Source organism: Hyaloscypha bicolor, assembly GCF_002865645.1.
Source record: "Hyaloscypha bicolor E unplaced genomic scaffold K444scaffold_53, whole genome shotgun sequence".
In the NCBI taxonomy this organism is placed as follows: Eukaryota; Fungi; Ascomycota; class Leotiomycetes; order Helotiales; family Hyaloscyphaceae; genus Hyaloscypha; species Hyaloscypha bicolor.
In genome coordinates, this window is record NW_020194555.1 from 1634552 (window position 1) to 1651182 (window position 16631).

Below are 16631 nucleotides of genomic sequence, written 5' to 3' on the forward strand. Positions count from 1 at the left end.
AAGCGCTACTCTCAGTAGTACCTTCCATAGGCCCTATAGCCCCTAGGGCCGCACGTACGCAGCGAGCACTCTCCTTATGGTCTAGGAAATCAGTAGGTGGCTTTCGTCCAAACCAGACCTCGTATAGTGTATTTCCCTTAGGAAGAGCTGGTATAGCTATAGTATTAATTACCCATATAATTAAAGGAAGTAACTATATCCACGATTAGATACTAGTATCCGCTCGTACGGCCCGTAGTCGTTTTTTGAAGATTCGATTAGCCACTTTAATAGAGCCCTGAGATTGAGGATAATAAGCTCGTCCGCAAATAATCTTTATCCCTCTCTTCTTATAAATCTTAATCATTTTCCCCTTAAACTCACCCCTATTATTACAGGCTAAAATGGAAATATACCCGTTATTATTTAGCCATTTAATAAGCTCGTCCGCAGCTTCGTCCGTAGTCTTAGCCTTAAGCCTACGGATCTATACGAACTTGGAAAAGTGGCATTTTAATTGCCAGATCTATATATATTCTCTGTCCCGATTATACTATAATAGTATTAGTAATAGTAATATTATAGTATTAATAAAGTGTAAATAAAAAGGTTCGGAATTTACGAAAATCGCAGGAATCGCGAAAATCGCAGGAAAAGCTTAAAAACGTACGAAACATATGAAATGCAGGAAATATAGGAAATACAGAAATATAGGAGTAAATCACATGACTTAAGGGATACTTATATGAAAATCCATTAAATCCAGAACCATACGCTTGCCAGGATAATGAGATTGGATAGGTATAATCCCCTTAGGATTCTTCTGAGCCTTTTCCTTATTATAGTAAGTATAGCGGGCACTTATCCAAGTATGGTCGTTACAGGATAGGCCATGCCAAATACGTCTTATATACTTAAATATAGTATTAAAGGCTATTATATAGGTTATTAGTATAAAAATTAGTAAATTCAAGGGATACTTACCTGTATATATTAATTTCTCATGAATAGTAGTTAAAACCTTAAAGGCATTATTATAGTAAAGGGTATACCGGGCTAGAATAATCTTATTATAGCGGATATCGTGGTATTCCTTACGATATACCTAATTATCCTAAAGCTCGTATAATTAGGATTCATACTTAATATTAGCCTGGTAGTACTTCTTTGCTTTTATTCTACTAGGGAGTAAAGCATCAGGATTTTGTAACCACTATCTGATATCCATATGCTTCCTAATAATAAGAATTTTCCTACTACTGCCCTTAGCAAGCCTTTGATCCCATACAGCTTTGTCTTTAGCGGACCAATTATTAGTAGGGTCTTTAGTAATAGGGGAGGGCAAAAACTGAATACCAGAGGAACGTACTCCTGGTATAGTAATATCAAAATATTACTCTGCTCGGCCATAGATACATTAATGAGGTATATATAGGACTGGAGATAAACAAAGGATTAAAAGAGACATATTAGAAGTAAGGTAATTAATTAGGAGATATATAGAATTAGTAATTATACTTGGAAAGTAGGTGCTTATACTGTGAACTATGTACTGTAAACTGTATCTAGGTAGTAAAAAGGGAGCAGAGGCCCTATATATATCTAGAAGCTCTGGAGAAGTATCTTTACCCCTATTATATACTGAGAACTAAAGGGTTTCAGCCATTAGTCTTAAGGATATATTATTACATACTGAGAACTAAAGGGTTTCAGCCATTAGTCTTGAGGATATATTATTACATACTGAGAACTAAAGGGTTTTAGCCTCCTCAGCCCCGAAACCCCAATATTACCCGATTGATTAATCGGCCATTCGATTGATCAATCGGCCCCCTTATTGATTAATCGGGACCCACTGTGGCTTGCGAATCGTATTCCATTTCCTATTGATTAATGGGAGCTACGATTGATTAATCGGAAGGCCGATTGACCAATCGTAGCGCCCGATTGGTAAACCGCTCGTATTGACGAACGGGCGTGAACATCTCCTCCCCCACACCCCACATGCTAAACACCCAACCTACGATCTCATCACGAGCAAGTGGGCGATCATGCACACGAGGAGCCTTCAAGGCTTCTCCATGTCGTCTTAATTGTTCCTTTCTAGTTCATGGCATTGAGGCTCTGACAGGGCTTGGCATTTTATCACCATCTGATAATTAATTTTCTGATCAACATCATGCAAATAAACAACCGAACACATCACACACTGGTGTTCGTAACACCTTTCAAGTAGAAGAGGCCACGGACAAAGCTAATTGCAATCCACTCCCCGGTGGAACTGTGGACACTTCAGACCAATTAAGTCTATCTTTGAGAATTGGCCTATGGCTTTGTAACGAGCACCATCTTCAGACAAGCGCAAACTTCTAGAGGTAAGGTGAGCCGCGATGACCCTGGTCCCGGAGCGACGCCTATCCAAGCTGTCGGCCAGTGGGGACGATTTCTCAGGGGGGTAGCTAAAACATCGGATGGAGATGACGAGTCGCCAGTCGAAGCTGTTGGAAGGCGGGGCATGATGTCTGAAGATGGTCGGCAGATTCGAGATTCCGCGGCGCTTGCCAGTTCTTCCTTGTAACTGCGTGTCTTGATCTCGCTCCTTACCCCTGACGCTACCCCTGACGCTAAGCGAAGTCACGTGTTGTCTCGAGACAGGGGTGTCACACACCTCTCAAACCGATCCCAAATCCACTAGCGTGCCAGCCTCGTTCGTCCATCTGATAATGTTCTGCGCGATAACCTCCCATCGCAATGCCACCAACCGCATGAGCCTGCGAGCCCCAGCTGTAGCAGATTACCGCAATCATCGATCATCTCGCGTCTCCGTTTTAACGCGCTCAGTGGACGGCGTCCATCTCATCTCGGAAAATCATCAGACGAGATCTGATACCCAGCAACCGGTTCAGCCAGTGTCAAGGTGCACCTCGGCCTTGCCATTGGACCCATTCAATTCATTGCTAGCCAGTAGGTAGGTATGCCGACGCGACGAAGCAGCCACAGCCGCGCCCTAATGGTTGCAATACGACGCGCGAGGGCCAAATGGGTGTCCGATGTGTCGACCCCGAGCGGCTGTTGAGCCCTTTTCGGATGGACGAACTCCTCGAGAAACGCCTTGTTCTCGCAGTATGATCTGCCATGCAGATTGCAGTTTACGCTAAGGGTCACAAGAGGAGCATGCCATGCCGAGTCTGCGGTTTGAGAACGCCCTCGAGGAAATGACCGTTTCCAAACGATTCAAGCTATAAGGGCCTTCCAGCCACTTTGCATTGCTATTTTCTCTTCATCGCATTTCCAGTCTCTCTTTCAGTTCCTTATACATTCCTTCGTTACCCAGTTCTGTGAACTTCCACTTCTCCACATTCTTTATTGCTCTATTCACCTCCTTTAGGCCGGCCCTTACTTCATTCTTTGCAAAAAGTTTATCATCGTTCTCTACACATCGTCATCATGAAGTACGAATCGTTACCTATCGTTGCTGTCTTCCTCGGACTCGCAACTGCAGCACCCACTCCTGCTGCAAAGAATGTCGTCACATTCTCCCTCGCAAGGGCTATGGTGCCCCGTGAAGTCCCCCAAGAACACTCTCACAACAGATTTCTTGATGGGGTCCGTGTCAACCTGAACCTCAATAACCCCAACCAAATCCAGGACCCCGTCTTCGGTCTTCTCGGTAACGCAGCCGCCGCGGCTGGTGCTGGAAAGATTACCAACTTGGACTGTCTCCACCAAGCTACCGCCGATCAGGCTTTCACCAACGCAAAGGCAGCTGGGAATGTGACAGGTCAAGCTGATGCTTTGATCTTCGCTGCTTTGGAGAGAAACACTGGCAAGGTTGGATTGGCTAGCGTTCTCTGCACCGAAACCGCTGTCAACCCTGAGATTGCAGCTATTTCGCAACATCAAGATCCTGCTTCTAGCGGTGCCGCTGCCATCAACAAGAAGATCGTTCTTGCTCTCGCTCAACAACTCGCTTCTATCGGGGCTGATCCTCAACTGGCTCTCCTTTCTGGCACCTTCGCTCCAGGAAATGTGAGTTTTCCCCAATAGTCCTCAAAAAATTCATACTGACAGCTTAGGTCAACGACAACACTGGCAAGGGCAACACTTGTGATACCGCTGATGATGTTGAGGGTTGCATTTTCTCGCAAAATCTCCTCGTCGATGACGCTACTGCAGCTGAAATCACTGCTGCCGTTTCCGGCGTTGCTGTAGCTGCCGGTACCGCTGCAAATTCTCCTGCGGCTTCCCCTGTGGCTTCTCCCGCAGCCTCCCCCGCGGCCTCCCCTGCTGCCTCTTCTGGAGAAGCATGCGTGTGTCACCCCGGATTTGTCCTATTTTCATGTTTAAAGGCTGACAAGAACTAGCCCACTACCCCAGCCGTACCTGCAACTTCAGTTGCCGCTGCTTCATCCGGAAACGCTGTTGCTTCTGCAAGTAAGGACCCCATATACTCCATCCAGCCTTGGATTTGCCGGCTAACACGTGGCCTAGCTAATGAGCAGACCTTCACTGGAACTCTCGGAGGTGCAGCACCACCCGTCGCCAGCTCTGCCGGTGATCGCCCATTTTCTGTTAATGGAAACACTTTCGTCAACCTCGGAGCAGCCCTTCAACGGTCATGTGCCATTCAAAACAACGCATGCGCCAATGCCGCCAACTCTGGATCCCTCCCCGGTACCAGTGTGGGCGACTGCAATGCTCAAGAGACCGCCTGCAATGCCGCAGCATCCGCAAAGGTCAAGCGCGCTGCTCTTGATTTCGGCTCTTGCTCCGACCCCGCCATTGAATTCGCCCCTGGTCTTGACGGACGCACTGAGAACTCCTTCCAGGCTGTCAACCAGGTTGATTTCAACCACGGGTCCGCGCTCAACATCAAGGTCATCTCGAGTTTTGTCTGCCAACAACTGCAAAACAAGTGCAAGGCCTCGGCCGCTACCATCGCAGCTTGCACCACCGCCCAGACTGCTGCCAGTATGTTCCACCTCCCATCTTTCCACCAGTTTGCCCGATACTAACAAATTGATAGACGCAGCAACTGGCCAGGCTGCAGCTGACGCATTCAACTCCGCCCTCGGAGTTTCTGCAGCCAAGATGATCAAGCGCGCGAACGCGGCGTTTGTACAGATATAATGAGAAAATCCATATGATATCACCACGTTCTGTTTTTCATTTTCTTAGCTTGCTCATTGATAGCGAGGTGCCTGAATGGCGGGCAGGCGAGGATATCTTGCTTGTTTTTGTTTTAATGCACCGTAACGAATCTTCTAACTAGCTGTGCAACCCAAAATACGAACTTCTGCAAAGCAAACTGGTTTTCAGGAAACGTGATCGTCGTGACGTGGATTTGGAATACTTCTCATGGTTTCTCATGTTTTGAATAGTAAGCATGAAAATGAAATGTAATCGTGACTCCCCAATCCAAAGCATACCAAATTTCATTCCCAAACTGAAACACCACACCAGCACCACCCCTACCGTCGCCCAATTTCCCAACCAAGGCACGCCCTCTCCCTTCCACAAATCCAGCAATCCCCAATCCCCAATTTCCGCGGCCCGGAAAAAGACACAAGACTCAACTTAGGCAGAACTCTCGCTCGCCGAATTGCTCTTCTTGAAATGCCTCGCATGAAAATCCTTGGCAAAACCACTCACACCTTGATTCCCCGAGTGTGGGAGGGTATCAGCCCCATTGCCCTTGTCCTCCCTTGACGAATATCCGGTGCCAGCACCCGTGGCGGTAATCTGGTGTTCGAGAGGGCCTCCTTGCTCGTAGACCGCCGTGTCTAACGGCATGGTATCGAAGTGGATCTCGACTTCTTGCCCAGCGAGGAAGAGATACCAGTAGACTACGCCGGTGAAGAGCCCGCCGCCGACGAAGTTGCCAAGCAGGGAGGGGATCATGGATTTCCAGATGTAGTAACTGACGGTCAGGGGTTTGGGGGCCCCTAGGAATATAGCTAGGGGAATGAAGTACATGTTTGCGATTACGTGATCTGTTCCGAGGCCGACGAAACACATTACTGGGAACCAGATGGAAACGATTTTGGAGATTATTTCGCGGGAGGAGAGGGCGAGGAAGACGGCCATGCAGACGAGCCAGTTACCTGGGCGAGAGGGGTCAGCAAGTGACGAAGGAGGTTTCGTAGGTTGAGTTATGCTTAGGTGACGCGAGAAGTATACATACACAGAATGCCCTTTAAGAAGATCTGGTGCCACTCAGGAGTAACGCATTTAGCTTTTGCGAACGCGAGAGCTTCATCTTTATATGCGCCAGTCTCGAATGTGCCGCCATCTGCGAACCGTCAGCATTGTGCCTGCGATGGAGAGGGGTAGGAATCGTACATCCTGTGAGAACTGCCATGAAGAACAGAGCACCTGCCAGGTTCCCAAAGAAGCTGACAAACAATGTCTTCAGCAGATCTAAGAAGCTACATCGACGGTGAAGCAGAGCAACAACAGAATACATGCAATAACTTGTGAACAGATCCGCTCCTGTCAGGACCACCACTATCCAAGAACGGAGAGTCAGTACCAAGATGTTAGGAGGCTATCCTGGAGATATTCCAGGAAATTAAACGATCTGCTTCTGGCTAACTTACTGATCAAACCGACTGGGAAGACCATCGCTCCGATTGTACGGATGAGCCCGGGAGCATTGGTTTGGAACCATGGAGCGGTGTTAGTGGAGAGGGCGAGAGCACAGCCAAATGAAATCAATGCTCCCCCCATGAAAGAGTTGATGAACATCTTATCGATCCTCATCCGAGCCTTCTTCGCACCAATACGGGAGACGAGCTCCGTAGTCTGAGCGGGTGTGAAAGCATCCATACTGACGTTTTGTGCCAATTTATAGTGGGATTTTGTAGGAAATTCAACAAAAATGGTGTGTGCGGAGCTGAAAAGAAGGAGAAACAGAAGTGAAGAAAGACCGAAGATCAGCGAGGCACAATACAGATATCAATAGCTCGCATCGCTCCCACTGGAGAGGCCCTAGGCTGACAGATTTAAGACCGACAACCGCTTTTTCACTCATCCATTTTGTCAGACGCCCACTAAGTGTCCACCCCGACCTCTACCCTTGTCTCCATGTGGAGAAGCCCTTGCTCATGCTTATCTGGGGAACGGGATCATCTCCTTTGGGAACAAGACCGACGTTTTTGCCTTCCATTCCCTAATATTCGCACTTGTTTCGGTCATAGTTCGGTGGGTATTGTAAACATCGGGGTTGCTTTGGGTGAGGAGAGAATGAGGAAGGAGAAATAGATGTACAGGGGACTTGAGGCGGGGTAGAGCACTAAGCGCTGATGGCAGTCTGGGGAGCTTGTTGGAATTGCGGGATTCTAGATTGGAGATTGGCTGGTGGAAACTACAAATGTGGAATTGGAATGACAGTGCATGTAAGAAGGAAGGATAGTTCCGCCAAACAACTTTGACTGATATCATCCAGTCTAAGATGGGCACCAGCGATCCGGCTCTTTACTCTGGCTTTGATCGCTCGATAGAAGCAATTGGGTCTCCGGTCCTACTTCAGGCAGCCTGAAATAATGTGTGCAAAAGAGTCCGGTCCTCATACCAACCAATCCCAAATCAAGGATGACAAGAAGTCAAATGGGACTGGTGCGGGAATGCCGGATTTGCGATTTGCAATGCAAGCCGCGATTCAACTTTCTGCTTTGGGGTTCTGCTCCGCTGGCAAGTGGGACGCGTGGCATCCACTGAACCATCAGAAAGGCTTGATGCCATGGGGTGAAGTGTTTTGGAGAAGTGTAGCTTGATCTAGAGAAGCTTTTATGAGATCTCTTGGCTGCGTTGATGTTCGGGTGAGGTGTGCGCCCTAAAAGCGGCCCCTGACGCCACAAAATGTAGCCCATTATCAAGGAGCTTCAAAGTCAGCTTCATAAGCATCGGGAATTCTATTGTCTTTTGCTAATTTACCATACTTCACTTAATTCTCTCAATATTCTGCTTCAGTGCGCACTTTACAATCATTTGTCTGTGGAATTGAGGCCAAAAAATGTGCAGGGAAACTCCCAACTGTAGCCCCCGCAATTTATGGCTGCTTGGCGCTGCATGGCGCAAGCCATATCTTGGAAATGTCTTCCAGGCCACGCCTGTTCTGACCGCATTCAGTCAACGACGGATGCTCCTGACAATCCTCAAACGCATGGCAGATGCTTTGTCAGAGAGCTCGTGCTGTAATTACAGGGAGCTCTTGCCCTCCCTACTGTAGTGAAATCACAATCAGATATCCCATATCAGAAACCCTTAAACCTCTTGCATATATATCCGAGCACACAAATTATGACGAGGCTTCTCCCCACCACCGCCAAAGCGCAAGAGCAAAACTATCTCAAACAATGCACCCGCGCTCCGAAAACCGAGTACGACTTCATTCTGTACCCACCATCGAAAGTCTACCCTCTCATCGAGTAGAAGAAGTCTGGAGAAGGTGGGAAGGTGTCCCACCACAGATACAATAGAACGTTTATTGTTGACGGCGAATTGTTGACTCTGAAGGGAAGGGTGACTAGATGACAGAAGTCCCAAGACTAATTCATAGACGCGCAGTCCGTCTCTAGCAGATGCGAGGCAGATCGTTGTTAACATCGAGATGAAGATTCTTTAACGCGAGGTTTATCGACGGCAGTGTTGTCTCCTGGCAACAGTCCGTAGTGAATGGAGCGTCCATGTACCTAATTGCAGAGTTTGAATCAGTGAAGAATACCGTCCTAGCGACCCATTGGTCGCATACACTCTTGATTTGCCATTGTACAGCGATTCTGTGTTCATTGTCCGAGACGGCCCCGCCGTTGCCGAAAGTGCAGAAGAAGCCCACGGCGCGTTGCCTGCCTGCTGCCAATTAGCGTCTACTGCGCCAGCGTTGATTTGTGGGCCGGATGCAATTTTATCTAAATTACTACGGTGTTGGTGTTGGCCGGATTGAGGTGGCCGTTGCCGTTGTAGAAGATATAAGTGTTGGATTCGCGAGCCTCAAGAAGGCTAGAGGTTATGTTTGAGGATAGGTTTTTGCTAGAGAGGTCGCTGCAGACCGTACTGCTGGACTGCTTCTGGCGGGGGTGGTAGTAGATGTGGTAAGGCAAACGAGAGCCACCACTTGTAGAGGAAGAAGAGTTCTGAAAAATATCGTGAAGTGGCTTTCAGCAATTTTGGGCTTTGTTGATGAAGAGAATCGAGGTGCAGTAGACGATTTGAGATGTGATCTGTGGATGATTTGCAAAGCATTAAAAATAACAAACAGAGCAGGGGCTTCTGTCCTCTTATACACCCAAAAAAACCATTCAAAGCTGCACAAGCCTCTCCAATTTAGACCCTTGCGGCCGTCTAAGCCTCCCCGCACCGTGGGTGCACTATCCAGCAGAATGGTTGCGGATCACAAAGTACTATTCCCACTTTGATGTTGAGCCAATTAGAGAGCTGGTAATATATGAGAGATGGGCACAGTTTCATGTCCGTTTTGTTGTTAATTCTTCTCCTGCTGCGGTCCTCGTATTCGTACCAGGAGATGACCTTTGGGCTCTCGCATCTCACCATGCCCAATCAATGTAATTTGCCAAGCTGCAGATGAACAGGGTACTCGCCGCTTAGTGCAATCTTACTGCCCGTGAGGAACAATGGGAGCCCTAGAACTACAGTGTGCTGGCGAAGGCAAGTGCTGTGTGTCTCCTGCCTGGCTTGTCAAGTGAGGCATAAAGAGGATCGAAGTTCCAAGCAGGAATTTAGCAACCTAGCCCTGCTGTCTGCATTGGTAAAAAATGTTGTGTTAGTCCATCAAGCTAGTAATATATGCTGTAATACTTGGCTCAGTCGTTACCCAAGAGCGGCTCCTCTTGATGCTCCATTCCTTGGTCTAGCTTGACGAAGCTTGAAGACAGCGTCGCAAGAGCATAGAATCCCTTCCTATGTTAGCAATTCAAACCCGGCTGAGAGGTTTTAAACTCACAGCTGCAACGAAAAAGGGCATAGCCCGCCAAAATGGAGGTAAACCCAGACAGCCAGCAAAAATCAGTTGAATTGCGGGGTCGCCAACCGCATGCCCCAAGCTTTCGAGTACAACGATTGCTGCGTATAAGGTTGCTTTTGCATCATTGGAAATCCAATAAGAAACTAGCGAGAGAGCAGACACTCTGCTACCGAACCCCGCAGCGAAGATGAAGACACCTACGAGGAGATTAGCAGAAGCTCACATGGCAGGGATGAGCTACTTGCCAATCGGAAGGAATGTGCTACTCTGAGAAAGTCCAATGGCAAGACAGCCCAATGCTAAGAGCGCGACGCTTGTGCGGACGAGAACAAGGTCAATTGTCTCTGGTCTGACGTTGTATGCCAGACGAATATATGCAGTCGATCGAGGTACCAGAAACAAGAACAAAATAATATTGATCAGAGCTGTCTCTGTATAGAAGGTCGCACCCGTTGATATCTTGAGTCCGAATCGAACAGAAGCGTATTGTATCAAAAGACTGAGCATTGCGTATCTGAAAATGTTCACGAGGAAAACGGGAACGAGAAGCATGGTGTTCCGGTCCGACAAGGCGGCGAAGACGCCATTTACTAATTCAGACTTGGGCGAGGTCTTCGGATCCTGATCTAATAAAGAAATATTTTCTTCTTGAATTGACTGTGGGGGATTGGCTGAAAATGAGCTGTCAGGGGACTTTCTAGGATCTGGTCCAATTGCGAGAAGCATTAGACACAGAAACACAGACGCCATTGACAGACCACACGGAATCCAAGGTGAAATATCCATGGTGATAGAAGCTGTAAATGATGCAACAAGCTCTGCTACATAAAATGCAGAGAAAATGTAGTAGAATGCATGACTCCTGAAACAGCTGGCGTCAGCATAGAGCTTCCCGTGATCGACATGCTTTGAACTCATTACCGTCTCTCTGTAGGAACTAATTCTGATGCCATGGCCCACATGAACGCAGAAGCAGAATTCAAGCCTCCTCCACACAAGAGAATTGCCGAGGAGAGCCACACCAGTCGCAGGGGAAATATCTTGGGAAATGCACCTAGGAGGTGTCAGCAACAAATCCCGATCCCTGAATGACCAAAACCTTCCTGGAACATTCAGGAAATTCGCACTTACAAACTATGAATACCTCGCAGAGAGAACCAGCAACTCCTACCAGGGCCAAAGCCATAATTTTCCGGCGACCATGATGATCGCCAAGTCGTCCGATTGGAACAGCGACAAGTAGAACTGGGGTCTCATTAGCACCCACCCACAACGTCGAACCAAGCTCTCAGTACCAGGGATTGTATCAAACGTCGACTTCCATCCTCTAAGAGTTGCCAAGGAACGTTGAATCTCCTCAGTCTTGCAGAAAGACTCGTCGACTCCACCAGCGGGAAAATCGAAGTAAGAAAGGCAAAGAGAATTTTCATAGAGCCTCATTAATGGTGCAACTAAGATCATGTCGCAAAATGCCAAAAGAAAGTGTATAGTCATGAAGTAAAGAACAATGCTGGTTAATGGTTTGGCACGTTTCAGTATTGACTCTTGGTCCTCTCCGACGGATCCATTGATTCGGGGTCGACCATCATCGAGGAGAGGTGTTTCTGCGAGTGCATCTCCACGATGGCCGTCCGGAGCTGGTGTGCTTGCTTCACTTGAAGCAGCCATCTATTTTATTATTGACGTTATCGTTGGATAGGATGTCAAGGGACGAGGTCGGCGTCGATGCGAAGAATAGAGTACTCTCACCGCTTTATTCTGCCAAACGTGACCGGGCTAAAATCACGTCTCTCTAAATCTCTTCTCCCTTCCCAGACTCTCTCAAAACATGTCTTCAATACCTTCTCCCTCACCAAAGTTTGCAAGCTATTAGCTATACCGAGCTTTCATACGTGGTCACTGGCCGCCACTTGATGGCCCACCGCGAGCTCACCTCTCGGAAAACGGGCCATCTCGAGTTTAGACCGAATCCTAATTTTGAGCTTGTCAAGTATGCCGTAGCAGGCAATACCGAGTCCAGTCGCTCCAGTTTCGTATTTTTACACTCGGTTATAGAAACAACATCAATTCGCAGTATCTAGAGAGGTAGTGCTTTCTATGGTGGACGGAGAAAGTCTATCACGTGACTCATTTATTCGTTCACTCCACCATGGATCAATCTTCTTCTGAGAGTAGTGCTCCAAGCGACAGAAGATTCAAGAGCAAGATGTCCCGCAAGGCAACGTGGGTTTGTTCGAATGAAGATCGCCAAAGGTTGAGACAATGTTCAAAGTCACGTGACTAAATAGAAAGTCTACTGGGCACATTTGGGAGGGCAAGCAAAGCTTTCATGTTCCATACAGACGTCTAACAGGCTGGAATTCTTCAATCTTCCTATAATATTACGGAATGTTTCAAGGACAATGATGAACTGCCAGTGTGAGAATGTCTCTGAGCCACAAGTCTCTCAGTGGATGCGCGATTCAAAATATGCATTTCAGGATTCAACCGTGGCCGAATACGCCTTAACATGGTGGATATGATGGATTATTCTCGGGATCTTTGCATGTGTGCTTCTATTTTGATGCGTTTTCCTTACTCTTACTCGAATGTTGGTATTTTTCGGCCTTTACCGATCACCAAGCGTTTAGTTGTGTTTGCCCAACACCACACTTTCGTGACATGTTTGCAAGGCTTTTGATCATTCCATGAATAGTTGTCAAGTAACACATCGCTGAGTCACAGGGCCATGTTCGACTTCTTTGAGGTTCTTGAAGTCTCTGGGTTTGGCAGGCAGGATGTGAGGCAGCACACCCCCCTTAGAACAAAGGACTTGTCTAGCGAGCAGGGCTGGTGTTGAGCTGAATAGCTCTAATATAAGATGCAATGAACAGACTCAAGGTATTGCTTTTCATTACTATCCACCCGACATCAGAAGAGACAAAAGATCAACGGCATATCAAGATGCCGCCGCCGACAACATTCTGGGACCCACGCCTCCTTCTTGACTGTTATCCCCTCAGGGAGAATTTCAAGTGTACCGGAACCACGAAGAAAGGCGCTCGATGCGGCCAGACTTTCATCGAAAACAAATCAAAGTCCGACTCGGACCGCGTTCTCTCCATCCTCTCGAGCGAGGATATTATCGCAAATGGCCTGGGCGATCGAATAAAAAACTGCCTACGAATCCTCGCTGAGCTTACTCTCTGCCCAAGATGGCACCGCGGATCACAAATCAACACTGTCTATCTCAAGTGGTTTCGGACGATCAACAGCTTCATCACTGAGGAACGGTCGAGAAGCAGCATCCGTGCCGGTGGTAAATGAAGAACGTCCTCGACAACCAAGAGACGATGTAAGTCCCTATTCACGGGTGTTTCAGTACTTTCACTCGATGCTGATTTACTGTTCTAGCCTCAAGCACGGCAGCTGCCTCTGCCTGCTCGGAGAGCGAATCTCGATGCATACCAGCGCCTAATGGACGAAATGGCGGGGATTGATGGGGAAAGGGCCCAAATACAAGCACTTCAAGAATACATAGATCAAATGCTAGCTTATTTACCTGCTCGCCAAGAACGAATTGTCCCTGTAAGTGATCATCAGAATCTCCCATTTGACGACGTGCTACTGAAACAAACAGCAACATCCAGTACCTCAAAACGCTCCCGTTGAGGAAGATAACAATCACCTACCTCCACGAGAACGCCATCTTCGACTTGAGGTCGCTGCAGAGGGCGCAGTCAACGCAGTGGCAGCTCAAGCGCAACCACCAGCTCCTGTACGACCTCCACCGCCTGTCCTGGAGGTAGCTGTCCCTGTCCGCCGACATGCCCACCGCCCTGCTCGGGCGGCTGCCATCAGAAAGTCGTTGACTGAGGAATGCTATATTTGCTACGAGGCCTTCGACGGTCCCGATAGTGCTGTTTGGTGCCGACGGAAATGTGGCCAGAACATACATAAAGAATGTTTCGAGCAGTGGAGTGGGAATAAGGAGAGACGAGACGTCAAGTGCGGATTCTGGTAGGCTGTATTTTGGATCTTGTTCCGCTTGAGGGTACTAACGATTGACGTTTTAGTCGTGCAAAGTGGGTCTGGGAATAAGTTTGGACATGCAACTTCTGACACAGAATGGAGAAATGGTGTGAGATACCTCTGATAGCAGTTGGTTGATATCACTCAATAAATGTCGAGATCATCACTTCCAAATCCAAAAAATCCTCTCTACCACCATAATGTAACCGGAGGAAGTGGTTTATCATTCCCCTCTCCTTTCGAGCAGTGAAGCACAGCCTTCCTCTCTTTCAAATCGAAATCGTTCCTCACAATCCGCAACCTCGAAGACTTCGGGATAAGTCCATCAACAACTTCCTCCTCCTCTTGATCCAACATCCACGTTACAATCTTAACCACCATCATGCTATCCAACAATCCTTCTCGTCTGGGATGCTTCGAAAGCAGGGCGATTGCCTGTCGACAAACATCAAGCTCTGGACATCTGGTGGCAACCACAAGAAGACCAATGACCATCGTGGTTTCAAAAGTGAAGACTACCTTGCCGGGGGCAGCACTTCGACCATCCGTCTCCAGTATTTCACGAGCCAGCTTGACCACACGGTGGTAATCTCGGGTTCCGGAGGACCCTTTAAAACGCGATGGAAGATATCGAAGCATCAGCGTGCTTGCAGCCAAATGATCCTTGGTTCCAGGACAGCTTCTGGTCTGTTCAAAGATAGGAAGGAAAGCTTGATACCAGTCTTTCGTCACTTTCTGGAAGTCGTTCAGTTCCTCGATCGCCTTCTGGGCGGGGGTAGTTCCTTTTGTGATTGAATTGCAGTTCACATCTGCGTATTTGAGCATAACGGAGCCGGTTGGATGTGCTGCTGGGTACCAGAGGAACACGCGCCTGATGACCAAATCCCAGTATAGTCTAGCCTCATTGATTGAGGTGAAGAGGGCGGGAATCTTCGGGAATGCTTTGGTTCTGTATTTTGCTCTGCGTCTATCCTTGAAGGTCATCACTTGGAAGTCCATTCTTACAAATACTCCCACAATGTCATCATCAATGAATGTTGACCTGCAAATGTTAGCCTGAGAAAAGACGGACGGCAGTTGGTACAACTGAATCCTCACTTGTGCTCGAGCCTTTTTATTCTCGTCCAATCATCGACCGGTGCTTCTTGACATTCATTTCTCCATCCGAGAAGGACATTCACTCCAAGTTCCGCTTGCGAGAGAGCAAGTTCTTGATTTCCTATGTAACTTTCAAAACATGTGGTGAGCAGCGAAGACATGAGCGTGTTCCTCAGACGATCTGGATCTTGTTGTTTTGGGATATCTCTCATAAGTCGAATGGCTCTGCCGTATTCTTTCAATGCAAATGCGTAAAGAGCCTTCGCTTCCTGACTACCTCCAGGGCCGAGCGGAAATCCAGTTGGTGGTGTTTGCCTGATGTCCTGCGCTTTCCACACCGCACCTAGAGCAACGACGGCATGCCGAGCATATTCTTGGTCATGGCATGCTTGGAGGACTTTCCGATTCCAGACACTAGAATCAAAATAACCTGTGAGCTCCGGCGCAGTCCTCGTTTGAAAGATCATGAAATGCTGGCGCTCGATTTCGGTGTCAAAATGAGGGCTGGAGGAAGGTTGGATATAGACGCCCGTTCTTGGAAAGTGGGTGAACACTGCTTGTTGTGTACTGCTAGACTCATTAGGCTTGGGCAGGAGTACGGTCTTCCCTCGCCGGGGTAGTAGCCATTCGCACTCGTAGCCGGCACACATACAGCGTGCACACTGGGGTTTCGCTTCATCACATTTCACCTACCAACGAATTACCATCATGTTTCTTTATGGGGAGGGAGCCGGGAGCATGAAGCATCCTCCCGACGCGGTGAGGTAAGGAGCTCGAGGTGTAGGACAAAGAAATAGGTTGGTTACTCTCCGAGTTCTACAGACATGGTTAAATCTTTAAAGAAACAGTAGTCAAAGGAAGTAAAATTTGCTTTGGTACACATACTTGCCTAGATTTTGGTCAGCCAAGTCACTTTATTGAAAGCTCTCTCGTTTTCTTACATGTCTTGCAGCCAGTCCTCACTCTTGGAGCGCTTCGTCGTTTGTGCGCGGGAACTTTCTTTCCGTCTACCATCTGGTGAAATTGAATGTGAAGATTCTAGATGGACAGTGGTGTTTTCGCGGGAAGAGTTCTTTTCTATGCCCAATTCAAATCCCTTGCGGTTGAGAATGAATGCTGATTGCCAGGAAGGACCGACTTTATCGGCACGGGAAGTTTACGGAGTAATATACAACTGTCCGATGCCGTTGCAGGCTTCAAGATACGACAGCTCCAATAGAGACCCTGGAATTTCCGTGGCCTCAGTAGGGCGATTGATCCTGGAAATTGTTCCCTGCACATTGTGGGGATCAGGGAACGGTACCTGGTGGTACCAGGGTCTCTGAAACAGTTGACAAAGAGTGGTCAAAGAGTACCTCTTTCCATGATCTTTACAGTAACTGATTACAACTCTAAGTTTCAGGAGTTGTTTACTTTTGCGCCTTCGTATGTTCAAGATTGAGGTAGCACACTGGTCACGTGAGGAGGATTCAAGCGAGGACTGTCGCTTTCCAATGGAAGTCATCCAGAGGGCAAGAAGAGGCTTCCTTCCGTAGCAATTCAATCAACCTTCTGGCCCACA

The 16631-nt window shown here is 47.8% G+C and overlaps 6 protein-coding genes across 6 annotated transcripts; 3 read left to right on the forward strand and 3 right to left on the reverse strand.

The window, feature by feature from the left end:
• Positions 1 to 3426: 3426 nt before the first annotated feature.
• Positions 3427 to 5109, forward strand: K444DRAFT_627407 (uncharacterized protein; the record flags this gene model as incomplete). The annotated part of the gene is made up of 5 exons (XM_024882796.1): positions 3427 to 4008; positions 4056 to 4289; positions 4344 to 4413; positions 4471 to 4950; positions 5006 to 5109. 5 exons carry the CDS (start codon positions 3427 to 3429, stop codon positions 5107 to 5109), a joined length of 1470 nt encoding a protein of 489 aa, XP_024739383.1.
• Positions 5110 to 5556: 447 nt separating this feature from the next.
• Positions 5557 to 6807, reverse strand: K444DRAFT_585652 (uncharacterized protein; the record flags this gene model as incomplete). Its single annotated transcript, XM_024877938.1, has 4 exons — positions 5557 to 6083; positions 6164 to 6271; positions 6322 to 6486; positions 6579 to 6807. 4 exons carry the CDS (start codon positions 6805 to 6807, stop codon positions 5557 to 5559), a joined length of 1029 nt encoding a protein of 342 aa, XP_024739384.1.
• Positions 6808 to 9800: 2993 nt separating this feature from the next.
• On the reverse strand, positions 9801 to 10747 carry K444DRAFT_523851 (uncharacterized protein; the record flags this gene model as incomplete). Its single annotated transcript, XM_024874320.1, has 3 exons — positions 9801 to 9893; positions 9941 to 10158; positions 10252 to 10747. The coding sequence occupies 3 exons, from the start codon at positions 10745 to 10747 to the stop codon at positions 9801 to 9803; spliced, it is 807 nt and encodes a 268-aa protein (XP_024739385.1).
• A 1987-nt stretch (positions 10748 to 12734) lies between these two features.
• K444DRAFT_343204 (uncharacterized protein) lies at positions 12735 to 13477 on the forward strand. Its single transcript, XM_024872043.1, has 2 exons — positions 12735 to 13295; positions 13355 to 13477. The coding sequence occupies exon 1, from the start codon at positions 12827 to 12829 to the stop codon at positions 13265 to 13267; it is 441 nt and encodes a 146-aa protein (XP_024739386.1). The 5' UTR covers positions 12735 to 12826; the 3' UTR covers positions 13268 to 13295; positions 13355 to 13477.
• Positions 13001 to 14063, forward strand: K444DRAFT_343179 (uncharacterized protein). The gene is made up of 3 exons (XM_024872042.1): positions 13001 to 13295; positions 13355 to 13528; positions 13581 to 14063. The coding sequence occupies exons 2-3, from the start codon at positions 13418 to 13420 to the stop codon at positions 13962 to 13964; spliced, it is 495 nt and encodes a 164-aa protein (XP_024739387.1). The 5' UTR covers positions 13001 to 13295; positions 13355 to 13417; the 3' UTR covers positions 13965 to 14063.
• On the reverse strand, positions 13828 to 16091 carry K444DRAFT_343215 (uncharacterized protein). Its single transcript, XM_024872044.1, has 4 exons — positions 15996 to 16091; positions 15071 to 15759; positions 14091 to 15014; positions 13828 to 13997 (listed from the first exon to the last, which is right to left on the reverse strand). Exons 2-3 carry the CDS (start codon positions 15718 to 15720, stop codon positions 14162 to 14164), a joined length of 1503 nt encoding a protein of 500 aa, XP_024739388.1. The 5' UTR covers positions 15721 to 15759; positions 15996 to 16091; the 3' UTR covers positions 13828 to 13997; positions 14091 to 14161.
• Between the last annotated feature and the right edge of the window lie 540 nt (positions 16092 to 16631).